Below are 19,543 nucleotides of genomic sequence, written 5' to 3'. Positions count from 1 at the left end.
ACAGCTTACTTAGAAATTTACATGACAGTGCTCTCATCTCTGCAATTATAGTGATATTGGACTGTAACACATCAAACAGTAAACTAATTCGTATACTGCTATGATTAATATTTTCACTGAAGTATCATTTCCCCCCTGTCAGCCCTCAAAATATTTTGAGAATTTTTATGTTAATTGAGTTGTTTCATCCTGATGCAAGTCCAGGGATTCTACTTTGGACATCCTCTTGTCCTCTTCTCCAGGTTGTTTAAATCCGAATGACAGGGCTAATATGAATCCACATCAGCAGAGACAAAGTGTGCCGGGGTTAAATCCTAAGATCCCTGCTGTGTATTAATAGCCTCGTTAAGCTATTTAAAAGGTCTGGTTTCCAGGGAGCTTTAGCACAACATGTTAAACCTGGCTTCTTCCTCTTTGATCTCTGAGTGGTTGATACCATGATGTTAAACAGTAATTGCCCAGAGATTGATTGCTCTAGCAGTGCTTGAGTACATTGCTGTAGATCTGGAGCTGGACGCAGTGACACTTGGTATCATCACTTTTTTCTGTCTGAGCTTGGAGAGGGATGGGTAGAATTTGAAATATTTACCCTGTTGACATAAATCTTCAAATGGAAAAAGAAAACATGCCATTCGACAGCTTGAATTGCAGTCCACAACATGTTAATCATTAGATGTTGAAAAGATTTTGGTGCCCATATGCAAATGTATAGTAATGCAACATCCATGATCATAAGTTTGATAGTGTAACCGTACTTCATAGGGATATGGCTCACTTGACTGTTCATTGCCATATAATTTGACCGGTGATGTATTCCAGTCTGGCACCAGCTCGCTGTCATCAACAGTGTGACTGTTACACTGTTAAGAGGTTGTTAGTCTATTTCACACAGTGTGAAGTGCTTTTAGCACAGCAGGGCATTATTAGTATGAAATACTCAACTGTAAGAAGTCAAAGATGCCTTGTAGGCTCTTTCTAAAATCTGGGTACCATTTATATGATATCTTGTAGTGGCTACTGTTTGGGAGCACTGCAGTTTGTTGTGTCCTGCAGCACTGCCACTTGAAAATCATAAAAGTGTATTTTGTTTCTGTAATGTTTGTCTGGATAATGATGCAAATACGCATACAAAAAAAGAAAACCATAATTTAACATTCATGTTAAAATGTGTGATTAACTGAAAAGAATTAAATTTTGTTCTATGTGCATGACCATATTGTATATCGCCTTTATGTAAATGAATGTACATAATGCCCTCATCACTTAACCTAGCAGCTTGTGTAAATGTTGCAAATACACCTTGAACAGAAAACTGCTTCCCTCTGCAGTCCCCGTTTATCCTAGTTTCTTTTCCCTTCACTCCCTAAACCCATTTGCAGATCCCTGTTACATCGATGCATCTCTGTTCTCCCACTGCCCCGTTTTCTCTGTCGGTGCCTGGCCTCCTCCCTTCATTTCCTCCTCTCCTCCTCCTGTGCCGCTTTACCCATCCCTCTCGTCCATCGAGCGCCCCATGACGACTAATCCCTGAACACCGTTGAGTTGGCCGCGTTTCCAGCTGAGGCTGCCAGAGTGGCTATTTTTAACATGGTCACAGCTTATCAGGTCCCTTGTAGTAGCTAGCAGATAGCCATGTGTACAAGATGCTGTGGAACAGGATGAGGATGGAGTACCTTCTCCGTCCAAACACACACAGTAGTCGGTGCATGATCACATTTGTCTTGTGCCGCTCACTCAGCCTGACCAGATTAATGTATTAACCGGAGAGAATTAAAACATCCTGTTGCATGGATTATCTTTACTCCATTTTGAGTTACAGTTTCACTATTGAATTGAATTCATCCCTGTTTTCCTTGGCAACTGTTCTGACAGAGTGTCTCTCCCCTGAGCTGTTAAAGGAATACACCAAGTTTTCTGGGAAATTAACCTTTTGTCAACAAGCATTATTTAGAGTAACAAGACTGACTTTTTAAATTGTTTTGGCATTTCTTTTACAATAAAGAGAGAGAGACAGGGGAAAGGCAGGGGAGAGAGAGGGGATGACATGCAGCGAATAGCCTGGGCTCAGATTCAAACCCAGGCTGTTACAGTAAAGGCTCAGCCTTGACAAGTAGTACACACTCTGTGAGGTCAGCGACCAGGGTGCCCTACAAGACTGACTTTTTAGCATTAAAAATACCACTGATTTTCATTATAGTGCCTTTAGAACACATTAACTCAATATCAATAATGAAGCCTCATTGCCCACCACTTCCAAATTTTACCAGCATTACTTAAAACTACTTACCATTTAGCTTTGGCTCCTAGACGTTGTCATTTTCTCACTACTGATAATGCTTCTGGCCCTTTACCACTCAGCATACTGTCGTGCATTGTTAAGTGTTAACATTCAGGACTGAAAAGAGTGATCTGCTTGGGACAATGGTTGAATTTGTGGTCATCATTTAACGCTGAAATTCAGTGCTTCCCCCACTTTGTGTCTCTTTCTGGTGGTGAGAAGTATGATGCTGAGAATAGAGCAAAGAAGGCCCAGCCTAATAGCCACTGTCACTCCCTGTCAGCTCAGCAGTGAACAGCTCTTAGTAAAAACAGCATTCTTGGACCACATAATCTGATTTTCCATAACTTCAATTTTTAGAAGAAAACTAAAACTCAAATGAGCAAAACACGGTATGTTGACAAATGAATGGGCCATCCTGCCAGAGACTTGGTTTATTCCACTAAGCAGGACACTCCAACACCCAGCTGTCGGTAGATGCAGACACTGTTACCGAATGCTGAGGTTTGGATCCTCACCTTTCTCTCTCCCTCTCTTCATTTTTCCTAGACTGCCTTTTCAAACTGTGTCCCATGAACAGATACTCTGCACAGAAGCAGTTCTGGAAGGCAGCAAAACCGGGAGGCAACAGCACCACCGACACAGTCCTCCTCAACAAACTCCATGTAAGTGTCTTCCTCGCCTTAATTTGTCCACACTTTGATGTTTGTTCCCCCTTTTTTTCCTGAGAGAATTAATGGATTATTTTATTGGTGGCTCAAAGCTGCAATTTTCTATCAATGTGGAATGTGTATTCTAGTATATCATGCCAAAGATATCAATTAGTGTTTTGTAGGTGATTGTTTATTTTTGCAAAACCATATATTTGCCTCCTGCTCTGTGTTTCAGCATGCTGCTGATCTGGAAAAGAAGCAGAATGAGTCTGAAAACCGTAAGCTGTTGGGAACAGTCATCCAGTATGGAAATGTCATCCAGGTACGGGCAGGAGTCACCTGTATGTTAAAGTATCTCGGTCAGCAGGGCTGTGGCCATATCTGACACTGTGTGATGCTATCTGTCTGATAAAGTGTCATCAGCGGGGAGTTTTGAATAATGGCTACAGAACATAACTCCTCTGTGAGGCAAGCCGCTCTAAGAGGCTTATCATTTTCTGCTCTTTTGACCATGAATGGTGCGAAACTATGTGGCTACTGAGAAAGCACAGTGTTTGTTTATGTGGGCCAGGTCAATGATAGTCACAGGGGAGCAACTGCATATAGGATGTTTCAGTGCTGGCACTGCAGTAATTTGGTCAGTAAGAGAGTGCTGCTTTGAAATAGGAAACACATTATCAATTTTAGAAAACATTTTAGATTTCAAAGGTTGTCTTGCTTTGCCACAGTCTTTTTTGAAATATTCACAGAAATTCACAGACAACAAAGCACAATGTTTTAAATATGTGCGATATTGTATGGTTGGGAAAATACGTTGTGATACTAATAAATAATAATACATTATATTATGTTATTATTGATATGTGCCAGCTAAGATGCACCCCTTTTCATATCAAAGCATTATAATTTCCCCACCGCTGTGCATAGGTCACTCAATATTTCCTAGTACTATTTCTATATTTTCCTTTGTAGCAGTATATGCCAGCTGTGTTCTTCAGAACTATTTGGAGATTATACTGTATGATGTATGTCTTAAACTATCAGTCCATAATAGGTTATTTTATGACAGTTCTGGGAACTGTTGATTAAATGGGTGAAACTGAGCTGCAGCAGAGGTCATGAGAAGCATTTGTGGACAAGAGATTTCAAGTGCTCAGATAATTTAGAGAGGAAACCAAGCCAGAAAACATCCAGAGATGCATATTTCCAAGTGCAGCGCTCCCTTGAGTCCTGTGCCAGTCTTTGGTATATTTCTCTCATCATCTCCCTTTTAAGTATGGTGAATCCATTCTTGCTTATACAATAATAAAGCAAAATCTTTAAATACATTTGCTCCCTATAAAACAAGTATAAAATGTATAGACATTTCCATAGTTCCACAGCCTTGAGCCCATGGTGTCAGTTTGATGTGTTATATTATTGTTTGTAACTATGTTTCTTGGTTTGCCAACAGTTGTTACACTTGAAAAGCAATAAGTACCTGACAGTGAACAAGCGTCTACCTGCTCTGTTGGAGAAGAACGCCATGAGGGTGACGCTGGACTCCGCCGGCAACGAGGGGTCGTGGTTCTACATCCAGCCCTTCTACAAGCTGCGATCCCTGGGAGACAGTGTGGGTAGAGTGCCTGAGTTCCCTGTGGGGTCAATTACAGTGAATAGGAGATAGTATGACCATGATCACACCTGCAGCCATTTTTTTTTTTTTTTTTTTTTGCTTGGCCCAAGCTGTAGCTGAAAAGTTATTTATTTATTTGCTTATTTTTTACACTACTAACTTACACATGAACCAGGCTTGTACACAGAAGTCCCATGAAGTTGCAAAGAGCTTGTTCATTGGCGAGGGTTTTGGTAACCTGTCATGTTTCTGTGGTGCGGTGTGGCCTCACTTTGTTTTGGTATACCCGGCTGTCCAACAAAGACAAACAACTGCTTTCAGATGTTGCTCTCATCTCATTAACAGCCCACGATTTAGGATCATTGGCAGCAATTTGTTCAGATTACGGTCTTAAATAAACCACACTGCAGTTTACTTGGCAGAGTGCAAAGGCCCTGATTTCAGGAGGTCATGGTGTGCTTTTCAGGGGTAAACCTTGGTATGAAGTGTACTATCCTCACCTGGACAAAACTAAAAGAGAGATAAAATAAATGTCGTGCGTCAGGATTATGCTACAGGCGAACTATTAGCTTTGGTTTAATGAGAAATCCATTTATGGAAACTTTCAGAACAGTTTTACAAACAAATAGTAAGTCAGAACTGGGGGGGGGGAAGTAAGTGGGATTTCTAAAGTTACCACATTGCTGAATTATGAAATCACATGAAACAACACTGCATCTGTGTGGGTTTCATAAGGTTGTTGATCAGCACCAATGACGTAACAATTACGTTGTCAGGTCCAGAGAGATTTGTCTTTGAAAGCCTACCGACTGGCTCTTACTCTGTTTTCAAACAACATTCCCCACCCGATTCCACAAAGATAATTCCAATTCCTCATCCACTGACCCCCAGCTGGTGGTATTTTCAGCTGTTCACCAAAGAAGGATGGCGCAACAACTCAAGGATCGGTATCATAAGACATGCCAAATGTAAAGGCGGAACAGTGAATTTTGGCTTATTAGAAATAAAACTGATACAAAACATAAAACAATGGCAAAACTCAAATCATGTAGTTAGGTCACTTTTCTCTTTTTAACAATATGGCTGTATTGTCTGTGATTACTACAGACCAGTGTAACTCAAATGGATAGAAAAGGTTGGGAGGGGTGCAAGAGACATTTACCGGAGACATGCAGGAGGAAATAAGTAATGTTGTATCGTTGCGGTTCCTAATGGTTACTGAAAGCGGTGGATGAAGGCCATAGAATCCCCTCTGCATTTGCTGAGCATTCGCTTTTCATTGGTTTACAGTACATGTACAATGCAATTAATACACACTGCAATATATGCGTTGAGTATCTATGGAAAATGTAGCAGAAAATGTGAACAGCTATGGTTGGTGAGTGTTGCTCAGGGTTTGGTGTATTTTTATACTGATATTAGTCGTTAGCGTTAGTGACACTCCCCAACCTAATCCAGTCCTCTTCACACAGCATATGGTGAAGTTTGCCCCCTAGTGCTGGGTGGCTAATATGAACTGTCAACCAAACACATTTACATCATATTCTCTGGACTGCAAATTGTAACAGACAGGGATTTGGAATAATTGAGCGTTTGCTGATCTGCTGTAAAGCCTCATGGTTATGGACAGAATTTTAATTTCAAATGCTCAGTCTCACAAAGAATCCTTCACAGCAAGAGTATGTCACCTTGTTTTTCCAATCTCAAGATGTTTCTGTTGCCTGAAGCTGGATGAGTGCCAGGCACTGAGTCTGTATTTAACAATACTTATCTTGAAGGGCACTTATCGTCTGGTCAGAACTGCACTAATGCATCACGTTCTGTCTGGTCCTGGACAGGCCACAGTTGCCCTGGGGACAATGTGGATAGATACATTATCACACTCTGGCAGACTTGTGATATGTGGGCGTATGTGTGCAAACACATACAGTACCCATTTGAATGTAACATACTGTATGCTATTTATGTTATTTCTCCAGGTGGTGATTGGAGATAAAGTAGTCCTTAACCCTGTAAACGCTGGCCAGCCCTTGCATGCCAGCAGCCACCAGCTGGTTGACAACCCAGGATGCAATGAGGTAAAGTAGGAGCACTGCATCTGTGTTAGTTGCTTTACATAAGTCTGGACAGTAAATGCAAATTGAGACCGTGTCTACTTTCACTTCTTAAAACTTTATGAACCCAATCATGAGTTATGATTATGAACCCAAAATAAAACATAAGTTCACACCTTATTTTTCTCACTGTGTGACCCATGCCAGCCAAATTAGAAAAAAAGGAAGATATATATGTCTATACAAATAGTGCTCAATTTTGCATTGTATATGGTTTTGTAGAATAGTGAATAGGTCAGTGTGGTTCAGTTCAAGACCTCTCAGCCAAAAGCTTGTTAGAGTGTTGGGTTGTGGTGATATTTCTTCATGAGTTCACTTCCATAGTGTGGCAAAATATGTGCCAAAATAACAGTTTTAGCATCTAAACCAACACCAACTAAGTGGATTATGCCAGTAGAGAAACAACAAGTTGGAGTCATTATAATAGCATGAAAAAGGGCACCAGGACTACTTCTTTTGTATATAGGTTTACTCTGCACAGGGTAACACCCAGGTCACTATCCAGTGCAACACTCTACTCTAAGTTCAGCTTTGCTTTAAATACTATTTGTTTTGAACCAGAATACTGTTATGCAGGTGCTGTAAGAGATTTTTTAAATATAGATTTTTAGCAGCACTTTGACTTTGACTTGTACAAAGTAAAATCTCAACAAATCCTCATTGCCAAACACATGTGCTTCCTCAAAATGTACAACCATTTTGATGAATGAAATACACATGCATAAAAGTACGATGCATTTGCATTTACAGAGATGCAAAGGAAAGATGCATACCTGCAAAGATGCATGCACATATTGTATTGATGTACATGCATAATATACCTTCACATAGTCAGTCTCCTTACAGGTAAAATAAAGCTATGCAGAAAACCTGAAATGAATATGTGCAGTATATTTTTGAGATAATAGATAGATAGATAATATTATAGAAAGACAATAATCTTTAGATCATGAATACCCTTTGTTCTCATTGTCCTACTCATTGTTGTTTTTATTTCATATGTCAAAGAAATGTTTGAAACCTAATAGAAATCCAATGTTTTGTAATGACTCATGGTGATAATTTTGTGAATTGCCTAACCAACTTGGCCTGCTGACAGACCCATCGACTGAAAGTAAAACACTTCATACCAGCAGTAATTGTCCTCCCATAAAACATTTCATCACCATAAAAACGAATGACCCTAAACGTTTAGCTACCATAATATCTATCAGCCCACACACACATATGTTCATGCAGTAGGACTTCAAGATAAGCTTGTTGGTTTTGCTGTTAGCGGACATAAAACCCGACATCATTTAAATCTTCTCCATCTTTCCGGCTTTCAGGTGAATTCTGTGAACTGCAACACCAGCTGGAAAGTTGTTCTGTTCATGAAATGGAGTGACAACAAAGAAACAATACTAAAAGGGGTAGGTACTGTTGAGTCTCTGTATGAAATCAACACATAAAACATTATTTGTATAGCAACTGTGTTTACAAATTACCTCACAATGTGATAGTAGAAAAGAACACAGAAAACAGTAGGATAGTAACACATTTAGTGAAACTTTGAAAACACAAGTACAAGAATTGAAATATCAAGCGCAATCGAGGGAGATTGAATAAAAAATGGCAGTATAAATAATGGCACTGTGGTGCGTATCTGCATTTTTGATTTTTACTGATGATACCGTTTGTGTGTGTGTGTGTGTGTGTGTGTGTAATGGCAGGGTGATGTGGTGCGGTTGTTCCATGCAGAGCAGGAGAAGTTCCTCACATGTGATGACCACAGGAAGAAGCAATATGTTTTTCTTAGGACAACAGGCCGCCAGTCTGCCACCTCTGCCACCAGCAGCAAAGCACTCTGGGAAGTAGAGGTGAGCACAACATGTTCTATACTGTGAGGTTCCTGTTTTCACAAAGGAGACATATAGTTTTGAAGGCTGAAACACTTGTTGTCCAGTTGAAGCCCAGCGAGAAGATGCAGCTCAGTGGTGAGTTCTTCAGCACCGAGTGATCAGTGACGTTGTGCACTGTTATGATTCTGTTTGATTCCAGGTGATATTTTAACGAGGTCTGGGTTCAAAAAAGTGAACCTCCCTTTTAAGCTTTGCTAATTAGCATTTTTGGTGTGTTTGTCTTGCTGCCGGGGTCAATTTACCTTTCCCTTACTAACTAGATGGCCAAGTAACTGGCAATATCTGCACCGAGGAGACACAGCGTCATACATTCTTTTCCTAATAATAACCTTTAATTATATAGCACTTTTTCCATATCTGGATAGGCGTCATTATGACGTTATGATTATCATCACTGGTACAATGTTTTCAATCAGGGGTGGTGTGGGACAAGTCTTTTTACTGTGCCTGTAATGTCTCATTATAATGAAATGATGTCTATTGTAGAATGCATTGTGGTATTGGTTATGCCTGGTATATGTGAATATGTGGTATGTATTTGTATGCTACTCCTGGCTCTAGTCGCAAAACAAATTTACATGAGGATGGACAATAAAATACATTTTTATCTTATCTTATCTTTTCAAAAGCAAAGTCATGGAGTGGGTAGAAATTAAATGTGGGTCATGCATCATGAGTAAGTAAGATAAGTGGAATAAACTAATGAACAATGAATAAAACAAAATTTAAGAGAATGCCTTCACATAAAAGTAGGCTTTAAGTCATGGCTTTTAAATAGTAACAGGAGGATCTTAAGGTTCATTCAGGCTCATTGGAATTAAAAGGTCTAAAATGCAAAGAGAACTATGGCCCCAAAGCACTGTGATGCTTGTTGTCAAATGCATGTTTGTTGTGATTTTATGTCAATGATGGGCATGTTGGAAATGTTTGGATGTGTACTGCTGCTTTTTTAACTTTTGATTTTTCTTTTTAGCCCCTACCCCCTCCCCTCTAGAGGTTTTGCCTTTTGCCAGGCCGCCATTGTAAATAAGAATTTGTTCTTGATGACTTACCTGGTTAAATAAAGGATAATTAAAATAAATAAATGAATAAATGCTGCACGTGTTACCAATAAAATTTTACAGTTGATTATAAAACCTGCAGGCAGCCAGTGAAAGGAGGCAGAGATTGGTATAATAAGGTCATGTCTCTCAGAGGTAGTTCAACCTGGAAGCTGCAATGTATACTGGTTATAGGAAGCAGATGGTTTTCTGATTGAGGCCTGAGTAAAGAGAATTGCAGCGGATGATAGATTATCTGTTATCATATAAGAATAGCACAAAGGCAGTGGAGTTACAATGTTTTGACGTAACATGTTTCCTTTCCATGCCATTCATCATTTTCCAGGTGGTCCACCATGACCCATGCAGGGGGGGAGCAGGCTACTGGAACAGCCTGTTCAGGTTCAAACACTTGGCCACAGGGTGCTACCTGGCTGCTGAGGTGGGTGAGGTGTGTGTGCCCCTCTTTCCCTTCTTTGCTAACACTCTTATGCCTCTTTACCCATGCGCACTGTTCATGGGTTTTGATATGCATCTTACATAGTAGCATAAAGTCAAGTTTTAACCAGATAACAGACTCTACAGCATTATTTAACTGGTGCCATAAGGCGACCACAGTGTAAAGCAGTCTTCCCTCCGATTGCTGTAATAGAGGTCGAGAAGGATGTTTTACACGTGGTTGTCTTTCTCAGGTGAATCCAGATTTTGAGGAGGAGAGCACCGAGCAGCGGTCCTCAGTAAGTCAGCCCTGAGCTACACAGCCCTGCTTAGCAGTGTTGTCCTATTCGCCCCACTGCTGTTGATCTAATCTGTGCATTTCTGTGCTGGGTCTTTGCTTTTTTCTTTAGGTGGTGGACTTTACACCCTTTAATTTCCAGGTACCGTCCCTACCATACTCTCCTTACTCAGCGGTAGCCTGCAAATAGCCTGAAAGCACACCTGTTAGTCCTAGCAAAAACATCCTTAATTTGTCATGTCTGCACTTGGGTCATGCAATCTTTGCCACTTTCTATTCACTCCATTTCTTCTTCTTGTCTAAAGAAAAGCATCCTTTATCACCATATAACTGTCTTTACTTCATTTGAAAAATAGAAACAAAATACCCTACTGTTGGATTTATTTAAGAGGTAGCAGTAGCAGTAACTGTAGATGACCACAAGGTGTCATCATGACATCATCCTGGCTGCAACAGGTCCTATTAGAAATCACCGGTAGATGGCAATGTTGTATAAAAGATGGCAGAGGTTGTTTTTCTTAATATGGATGGGATAGAGTCAAGTGGTTCTTAATCATGCAGCATCAAGGCCCAGCGGTCTCTGGTCACTTTGGCAGCTGATTTCACTGATTTGCACTTCAGTCAGAGAGTAGGAACTAATCAATGAAACCAGCTGGTGTAGCTGTTAGTTACAAATGAGACGCTGCATATGCTGGGCCTCAGTGGTGCATGGCTGAGTACCACTTGTGCATTTTATCAGTGTTTTCCATTTACTTTCCATTAGTTCTTCTTTCTGTACTTCATTTCAGTATGTACCCAGTAGTTTATTCCCTCTCCCTGTATCTTTTGTCGCTCTAGCTGGATGCCGACCATGAAGCCCTGCGAGCTCGTCTGCGGGCCCCCCAAGAGAAAGTCATGTATACGCTGGTGCCTGTTCCTGATGGCATGGACATCTCCTCCATCTTTGAGCTGGATCCCACCACCCTGAGAGGGGGGGACTCCATGGTGCCAAGGTATGAGGTGCACACACACTGATATGCCAGAAAATGTTTATTTGAATGTACCCAATTAATTAAGGATTCATACAGAATTCAGGTATCACAGAGGTTCAGCATGACCTAAGGGCATGTGAGGACACAAAGGCATATCTCCAAATGATAGCCTATCTACCTGCTGTTGGAGATAATGGAAAGAATTTGACTTGTTTGGTCGGATTGGCCTCTAGTCTGTCAGTCTCAAACAGTTTGTGAATATATCCAAGGCCGGAAAAATATCAGGACAATCAGCTTACAAACACCCCCAAGATGATACAGATACAGCTAATGATATGATACAGACAGATAAGGACTGCCATATACACGTATAAATGTCGAATAGCAAACTATCATCCCTGAATTAGCAAGCTTTTGTCAGCTTTTTCAAATAAGGATCACAGGCAATTCACAAAGACTTAAAATCGCTACTTTTTTTTTTTTTTTTACTTTTTTTTTTTTTTTTACTTTTATTTTAAAACAGGTCAGCACACACAGCAAAAGTCACTGACATTCACCTCAAAGTACTTTAATTTAAGGAATTGAAGGAGTATTGAGAAGAGCAGTAGGTACTCAGGGTTTGCTTGGGTGGGGATCTATAAGCGAGGGACTTGTTTTCTTCTTTTATGTCTGTGTTATAGGCTGCTGGCTCTGGTCACTTATTGACTATAGATTAAAATAAGATGTTGTTGCATTATTGCAATTTGCTTTACTCGAGACCTCAGCTGGCAGGAGAGGACACGCCTGGCAGTGTGGTATTGCAGGGCATTTTCATTGGGCTGATGTTTGCATTTTTTTTAGCTGTGGACGTCATATGGTAGTATTACTAAAATGGAAAGTCCCTATAACGCTAGCTTGTCATGTGTTGTCCCTTATGGCAATAAACAAAAAAAGATGGATTTTCGGTCCACCAAAATTTCCCCACCGCTTTGGCGGCCAGTTTTTGCCCAAGGAGGCTGAAATTTGTGTGCGTGTGAAGGTGTGTGTGTTCAATGGGAGTGGCCTATTGCAAAAAGGCGCATCACTTCCAAGCAGATTCACAGACATGAACAAGATTTTAAACGGTTGGTCATGATTCAAATGAACTGATTAATTGTTCATGCCAACTGGCAAAACGCAGGTGTGGCAGTGGGAGTGCCCAATAAGAAAAATAAACACATAACATCTAAACGGCTTCCTGTAACATGGCCGAACTTTGTAGAAAGACACACACACACGCGCACTCACTTGCACAGATAGACAGACATGGACGATCATATTTGGCCCTGCACTTTAGCCACACCCCGTTTCATGATTCATTAACCGTTTGTTTTAGGTACTTTGTCGGGGGTGTCATTAGACCCAGCAGAGGTTCCTCTTTCAGTGGTGTGGGTTTGCCCCACTGTATTGTTCTGTTGGTCCACAAGCTGTGCCCGTCCTACAGCGACCGCAGTGTTTTACCTTTGCGGCTGAACTTTACTGTGGAGGTCAAGTGTTGTGAGTTTGTGTGCATGTGAGCGCGTGCACCTGTGGATGCATACGTGTAGCTGGTCGTAACTGTTGTGAATTCATGCATGTTTTTTTTCTCCGTAATAACTGGGATCTCATTGTATTTTCTGTATTTGTTTGTCAGTTTATGATTATTTTGTTTGTGTGTGTGTGTGTGTGTGTGTGTGTGTGTGGCTTTCTATGGTCTGGTCATCATTAAATGGGTTGATACCAGCCAAGGGGAGCCAGGAAATTCCCAGTATGGCTTGAAACAGGAAACCATGGTAATCAGACCGAAAGTACTCATGGATAGTAGCCGCAGGGGGAAAAACATTGCAACATGCCATGTAAGGAGGACCCTGTCATATCCCCAAGTTAAAACCACAGGCCAGATGTTGCATAAACACTGCATATACGCCTCCACACAAAAACACATCATCTGGGAGATATAGTTCCCTTCAGGTCGTCTCCTCTCGACTGCCAAGTTAGTTGAAAATGACGGTCATGCTGACACACAGATTTGATGAAAAAAAAAAAAACATTTGGCACAAAGCTCAGTTTTTCAGTTGCTTATTAAGTGTAAAAGGTTGAAACATTTTATTTACAAAAATCCAGGATACAAAAGATTGTTCATATGAGGACAAAGATTTGTTGAGTTGATCTTGTTTACATGCCAGCGTGCATCTTTATTTGGGCTAACTGCACATGGCACACTGAGGCTCTGTTCTGTTCTTTCTTCTTCTCATCATGTTGACAGCATTGTGTAAGAGGGCATGTGTAGGTCTAAAATTACAATTGTGTGTTTATCCCTGTCACCACACCATCAGATAAGAACAGAGCCTCTCCACCTCGTATCAAAGCCTTCATTGTGTCACGTCGTCTGGTGCGTGCCTGCATGCTGCAGACTATTACTGCTGGCACCTCCCATCTCTACCTGAAATAACCCTGCATCTCAGGGACATAGACAAACTCTAGCCATGAGGCTAATTAATGCCTGGGAGAACCTGTGCACAAAGGTAAGCCTGTTAGTCAGTGGGCTGTTACATAATGCCTGCCAAGAATATGGCCAGTGTCTGCTGTTCGTGCTAAAAGCCTGAGTAGGTGAACAAACACCTACACAAACACACACACACACACACACACACACACACACACACACACAAAAACACATACATACGCATGAGAGAGAGAGAGATAGAGAGCAAGAGACAGAGGTTGAGTACTTTAGTGCTTTATGGCATAGCGATGAAAGGGACGATACTGAGTTGTTCACTACTGGTTAAGCTATCTGTGACCATGCCTGGGCTGCTGCTACTGAGGTTGCTCGTAGATTAAAGAAGCCTGTTAGGTCGAGAAGCTATTGTAGGCAATCCCTACTGTGGCATTAAGCACAAAGCATTAAGCTGATAGCAGTGGTAGGTGATGCTGACACCAGCAGACCCTTCATGTGAATCCATCACGCCTTTGTAAAAACACACACTGTGAACATATAAAACCTTTATGACAATAAAATAAAATACAGTGAGAACTTACAATTTAAATAATCAAATCACAATGTATCAGAGTCACAATTTATGTAAATGTAATTTTAAGTCTTAATTCTGTGTATCAGTAAATTGATATTAATTTGGACTTGCTTATTTTCTGGGGTAAAGACTGAGTCACTATTGTTAGTCTAAAGAGTCACATTAAAAAGCATTCACAATACTACACAATACATAATATACATACACTATTTTGTCATTTGCATTTTACATTTAGTTTATTATTTCAGCCAGAATGACTTACAATGAGTGGTTAGGTAGGGGTTCGTTGTCTAAAGTTTATGGCAAACGGCTGTTGATGGCCATGTTGGCTGTCGCAGGGATCTGACCTCTCTGTAACAAGGCCTAGCTGTCCTTGTCTCACCCTACAGTACCACCTTAACTTTATGATCTGCTCTTATCATCAGGCATGCTTGTTTCTCTTACCTTTAGGAGCTCTTATGTGAGGCTGAGGCACTTGTGCACCAACACATGGGTTCACAGCACCAACAATCCCATTGATAAAGAGGAAGAGAAGCCTGTTATGTTACGGGTCAGTAGCTGATGGATATATCAAGAAGTACAACATAACTGAGGTTGTCTAAACAATTACTGTAAAAGCATGTCATTATTGCAGATTGGAACATCAGCCGTAAAAGAAGACAAAGAGGCTTTTGCCATTGTACCGGTGCCGCCAGCAGAGGTGCGCGATTTAGACTTTGCCAATGATGCGAGTAAAGTGTTGGCATCTATTGCTGGCAAGCTGGAAAAGGGTACCATCACACAAAATGAAAGAAGGTAAGAACAATGTACCAACAACATCTAATCAGTTGAAGGAAGTCTCAGAGTTGTTATCGCTGAAGTCTTTGCCGACTTTTTCAAGAGAGATCCCCTATTTGTTAGGTGGTCTGCAGCTCTGATTTGTAGTTAGTCCTGTGTACTTACATGCAGGGCTGTTTACTCCCCAGGTTTGTGACCAAGCTCCTGGAGGATCTAGTGTTCTTTGTGGTGGATATCCCAAACAGCGGGCAGGATGTTCTGGAGATCATGGTTAACAAGCCCAACAGGGAAAGACAGAAACTCATGAGAGAGCAGAATATCCTCAAGCAGGTAGGCCTTAAACCTCAGGCTTTTTTTTATGAACTTCAGTACAGTTCATGGTTATCCACAAACTTGGACATTAAAATTCGTCATTGCCAATGCAGATATTCAAACTTCTCCAAGCCCCCTTCACGGACAGTGGAGATGGCCCCATGCTGCGACTGGAGGAACTAGGAGACCAGCGTCATGCACCTTTTAGGCATATTTGTAGGCTTTGCTACAGAGTGTTACGCCACTCTCAGCAAGATTACAGGAAGAACCAGGTATGTGGGCACAATAACTCCACTCCGATCCCAGCAACTTTAACCTTCTCCCTCCAGTGATGATCCTCTCTCTCTTTTCCTTCACAGGAATACATAGCCAAACAGTTCCGGTTCATGCAGAAACAGATAGGCTACGACGTGTTGGCAGAGGACACAATAACGGCCCTGCTCCATAACAATCGCAAGCTGCTGGAGAAGCATATCACTGCTGCTGAGATAGACACATTTGTCACTCTAGTGAGGAAGAACCGGGAACCCAGGTGAGATTTACAGGATGAGAAGAGCCCCGGCTGCCATTGTGAAATGGTGCATAAGGAAGGGCTGTGAGTTCTGGGCAGCTGGGTCAGATTTGTTTTTGTAACAGCTTCTAAGGAATGTAAATATATGTAAATGGATTCGGATTTATGCAGAATAGTATGAGTGGAACTGTTTGTTCACGACCTTGGCACTGCATGTAATTTGCTGACAGTTAGTGTGTGCTGCCATTGAGTTCAAGTCCTGTCAAGTGATGTTAATGATATTGGAACCGGGCTGATGCAGAAGTCTGAATAAAGAGGGCCTTCACAGTTTGAGAAGTAATGCTATAGGGAGAAGGGACATGGGTGCAAAACTAGGCTTTAATTCCTAACCTTCCTTTAGTGCCCTTGATAAATACATTCAGGCAAATACCGACTACAGAGCCTGAATAATTTTCCATGGATAACACTAAGCTCTATCTTGCTAGTTCTGTCTTAACTCCAGCGCCCATGGAAAATGAATGTTTTGTCGTCTGTCTGCAGGTTCCTGGACTACTTGTCAGATCTGTGTGTGTCCATGAATAAGTCCATCCCTGTGACCCAGGAGCTCATCTGCAACGCAGTGCTGGACCCAACCAATGCTGACATCCTGATTGAAACCAAGTTAGCCTCTCAACTTGCTTAATTTATTTTTTATTTTTATTTTTTTTAGCTCAAATATATATTTAGAAATAATTTCTTTATACTGTTCATCAGACTGGTCCTGTCGAGGTTTGAGATTGAGACGACAGCAAATGGAGAGAATCCAGTGGAGGCAGAGGATGAAGAGGAGGTATGGCTATTCTGGAAAGACAACTGTAAGGAGATTCGCAGCAAGAGCATCAGAGAGCTGGCCCAGGATGCCAAGGAGGGCCAGAAGGAGGACCAGGAGGTGGTCAGCTACTACAGGTCAGATGCCTTTGACTGTATGTACATTAGATTTGGGGACATATGAAAAAAAGGTGTTTGATATTGAGTATACACACTGTTGCATACAAGGTTAAAGATCAATCTAAACTGATTGTACAAAGTTAGTCTTAAGCGTGATGATAAGCAGCATCAAAAATTTTACAAACAGCTGGCAAAACTGTTATGTACTTTATCTAAGGTTCTCAAAAAATAATTATATTACCAACAAAGCATAAAATAATATTCAAGGATGAATTTGTGGATCAATTTTGCCAAAAAAAGACAAGTATCTCCTTGTAATTCCAAGCTCACACAAGGATGTTTTCTGGCAGGTATCAGCTGAACCTCTTTGCCAGGATGTGTCTGGATCGCCAGTACCTGGCCATTAATAAGATCTCTGGTCAGCTGGATGTGGATCTGATTCTGCGATGTATGTCTGATGAGGACCTGCCCTATGACCTGCGGGCCTCTTTTTGCCGCATGATGCTGCACATGCATGTGGACCGTGACCCACAGGAGCAGGTCACGCCCGTCAAATATGCCCGTCTGTGGTCTGAGATTCCCTCTAAGATCGCTATCGATGAGTGAGTTATGCTTGTGGATTTTTTTTCTTTACTTACATTTCTCAAGTTTTCTGCGGTTTTCTTATGTGATTCTCCTCTGATCTTCCAAGCTATGACAATGATGGAACCACCAGAGATGAGATTAAAGAGCGTTTCTGCCTCACCATGGATTTTGTGGAGAACTACCTGAGAGAGGTGGTGTCACAAAATATTCCCTTCTCTGACAAGGAGAAAAACAAGCTTACCTTTGAGGTATTGTGTCCATGGAATTGGCATGAACAGATGATAAGTCGTATAGCTTTAAATAAATGATAAATCCTGAATTTGATTCTTTCTTGTCTATAGGTGGTGAACTTGGCGAGAAACCTCATCTACTTTGGTTTCTACAACTTCAGTGACCTGCTTCGACTCACAAAGATTTTACTGAACATTTTAGACTGCGTCCATGTCAGCACCATGTATCCTATCAACAAGATTGAGAAGGGAGAGGAAAACAAAGGTCACTATCCAACTCCTTAGTCTTATCTCTTATCCCCTCCTTTCTGTATCCTCTCTTAATTCCTTTTATAGAACTTCAAGACTGTCATGAATACTTTCAGCAGTTGTTTTTTTTTCCCCTCTCCGCTAATTTGTCATTGAACTCTGTGGAAAATTTATAAGCAGAAGAAACCATTAGTTAGTCATACCAATCTTGAGGTTCTCTTCCATGATAATTTGAAGAAAGATTGATAATCAGAGTCTTTTTCACGTCTCATTTAACCAACTATGCACAGTTACTCTATACCACCTGCAAGTAATTCAAAGCAGAGCATCATGACAGCTGAATTGCCATAGAGATGCATTCAAAACTTTAAAAAGATCCTACAAATCTTTATTTTTTTTATTATTTCAATTTTAATTCTGTCATTTTAATTTGTTGAAATACTTCTTCATGTGAAATGGAGAAACTATGTTTGTGTGACTTCCTGAACTGTTTATTCATTCATTGGGGCATTTCACAGTTGTAAATAGAAGTCAAATAATCACACACAGTGTTAAATGTTGAAAATTATTTTAAATACTTACATTATAAACACTGATCATGTGACATGTGTGTGAACTTGTTATTGGCCTATTTGTCTGTGTCTCTGTATGTAGTTGGCAGTAATGTGATGAAGTCCATTCATGGAGTGGGAGAGCTGATGACCCAGGTAGTCCTGCGAGGAGGCGGCTTTTTGCCGACAACACCAACTCATCAGCCAGAGGGGGATGTTGTCAAAACCCAAATCGAGCCAGAGAGAGAAGATATCATGGTCATGGACACTAAGCTCAAGATAATTGAGATTCTACAGGTAGATCGTAACAAATCTGCATCATCTTCAAAAACCAAGGCTTATTATTTTTGTTTGTTTTGTAACTTGGTGTTTGTTTGTTTTTTTTGGTTTGTTTGTTTGTTTGTTTGTTTTTTGGGGTGTAGTTCATTTTGAATGTGCGACTAGACTACAGGATCTCCTGCCTACTCTGTATTTTCAAGCGAGAGTTTGATGAGAGCAATCCACAAGCAGACAATACTCCCAGTCAGGATGGAACCAATAATGTGACAGGTCAGATAGCTGGCATGATGGATAACTGAATTATTGATATATTTTTTTCCGATATAAATATTTCCTTTGGATTTCACTTGATTCAAATATTTATTGTTTGAATTGTTTTAACTGACTCTAGGAAATCTTGACTTTGAGAACATTGAGGAACAGGCTGAGGGGATCTTTGGAGGAAGGTAATGCATTGACGGTTTCATCAAAGCATCAAAGTGCCTAACAGTAGCTAAAAGCAGCGGGTAATGAGCTGCTGTTAAATTAAGATGTAGTTTATGTCATGCATGGTTTTCTCTCCTTTCAGTGAGGAGAACAGTCCATTGGACCTGGATGATCATGGGGGTCGCACCTTCCTGAGGGTCCTGCTCCACCTGACCATGCATGACTACCCTCCCCTGGTGTCGGGAGCGCTCCACCTCCTCTTCAGACACTTCAGCCAGAGGCAGGAGGTTCTCATGGCTTTCAAACAAGTAGGAACGCCTCATTTTAATCTCTTATCTTGCACAAACCTGGGCTTG

General features: G+C 41.0%; 1 protein-coding gene across 8 annotated transcripts in view; it reads left to right on the top strand.

The window, feature by feature from the left end:
* The window catches only part of itpr1b (inositol 1,4,5-trisphosphate receptor, type 1b), a 100,155-nt gene that overhangs the window by 14,757 nt on the left and 65,855 nt on the right, over positions 1-19,543 (top strand). For 5 of the 8 annotated variants that reach the window (XM_030050957.1, XM_030050962.1, XM_030050960.1 and 2 more), the window contains exons 4-27: positions 2,828-2,943; positions 3,167-3,253; positions 4,385-4,543; positions 6,526-6,624; positions 7,989-8,072; positions 8,373-8,519; positions 9,948-10,052; positions 10,294-10,338; positions 10,450-10,479; positions 11,175-11,329; positions 14,791-14,890; positions 14,975-15,135; positions 15,306-15,447; positions 15,543-15,701; positions 15,789-15,961; positions 16,481-16,600; positions 16,694-16,885; positions 17,218-17,469; positions 17,559-17,700; positions 17,794-17,947; positions 18,586-18,779; positions 18,905-19,031; positions 19,153-19,207; positions 19,330-19,495. In XM_030050957.1, coding sequence (XP_029906817.1) covers positions 2,828-2,943; positions 3,167-3,253; positions 4,385-4,543; positions 6,526-6,624; positions 7,989-8,072; positions 8,373-8,519; positions 9,948-10,052; positions 10,294-10,338; positions 10,450-10,479; positions 11,175-11,329; positions 14,791-14,890; positions 14,975-15,135; positions 15,306-15,447; positions 15,543-15,701; positions 15,789-15,961; positions 16,481-16,600; positions 16,694-16,885; positions 17,218-17,469; positions 17,559-17,700; positions 17,794-17,947; positions 18,586-18,779; positions 18,905-19,031; positions 19,153-19,207; positions 19,330-19,495 — 3,164 coding nt within the window. The remainder of the gene's footprint in view (positions 1-2,827; positions 2,944-3,166; positions 3,254-4,384; positions 4,544-6,525; positions 6,625-7,988; positions 8,073-8,372; positions 8,520-9,947; positions 10,053-10,293; positions 10,339-10,449; positions 10,480-11,174; positions 11,330-14,790; positions 14,891-14,974; positions 15,136-15,305; positions 15,448-15,542; positions 15,702-15,788; positions 15,962-16,480; positions 16,601-16,693; positions 16,886-17,217; positions 17,470-17,558; positions 17,701-17,793; positions 17,948-18,585; positions 18,780-18,904; positions 19,032-19,152; positions 19,208-19,329; positions 19,496-19,543) is intronic. The other 3 variants (XM_030050965.1, XM_030050961.1, XM_030050964.1) reach the window with 2 other exon arrangements.

Source organism: Myripristis murdjan, chromosome 5 (genome assembly GCF_902150065.1).
Source record: "Myripristis murdjan chromosome 5, fMyrMur1.1, whole genome shotgun sequence".
NCBI classification, from domain to species: Eukaryota; Metazoa; Chordata; class Actinopteri; order Holocentriformes; family Holocentridae; genus Myripristis; species Myripristis murdjan.
The sequence above is the reverse complement of the archived record's forward strand: the minus strand, read 5'-3'. Positions and strand labels throughout refer to the sequence as shown.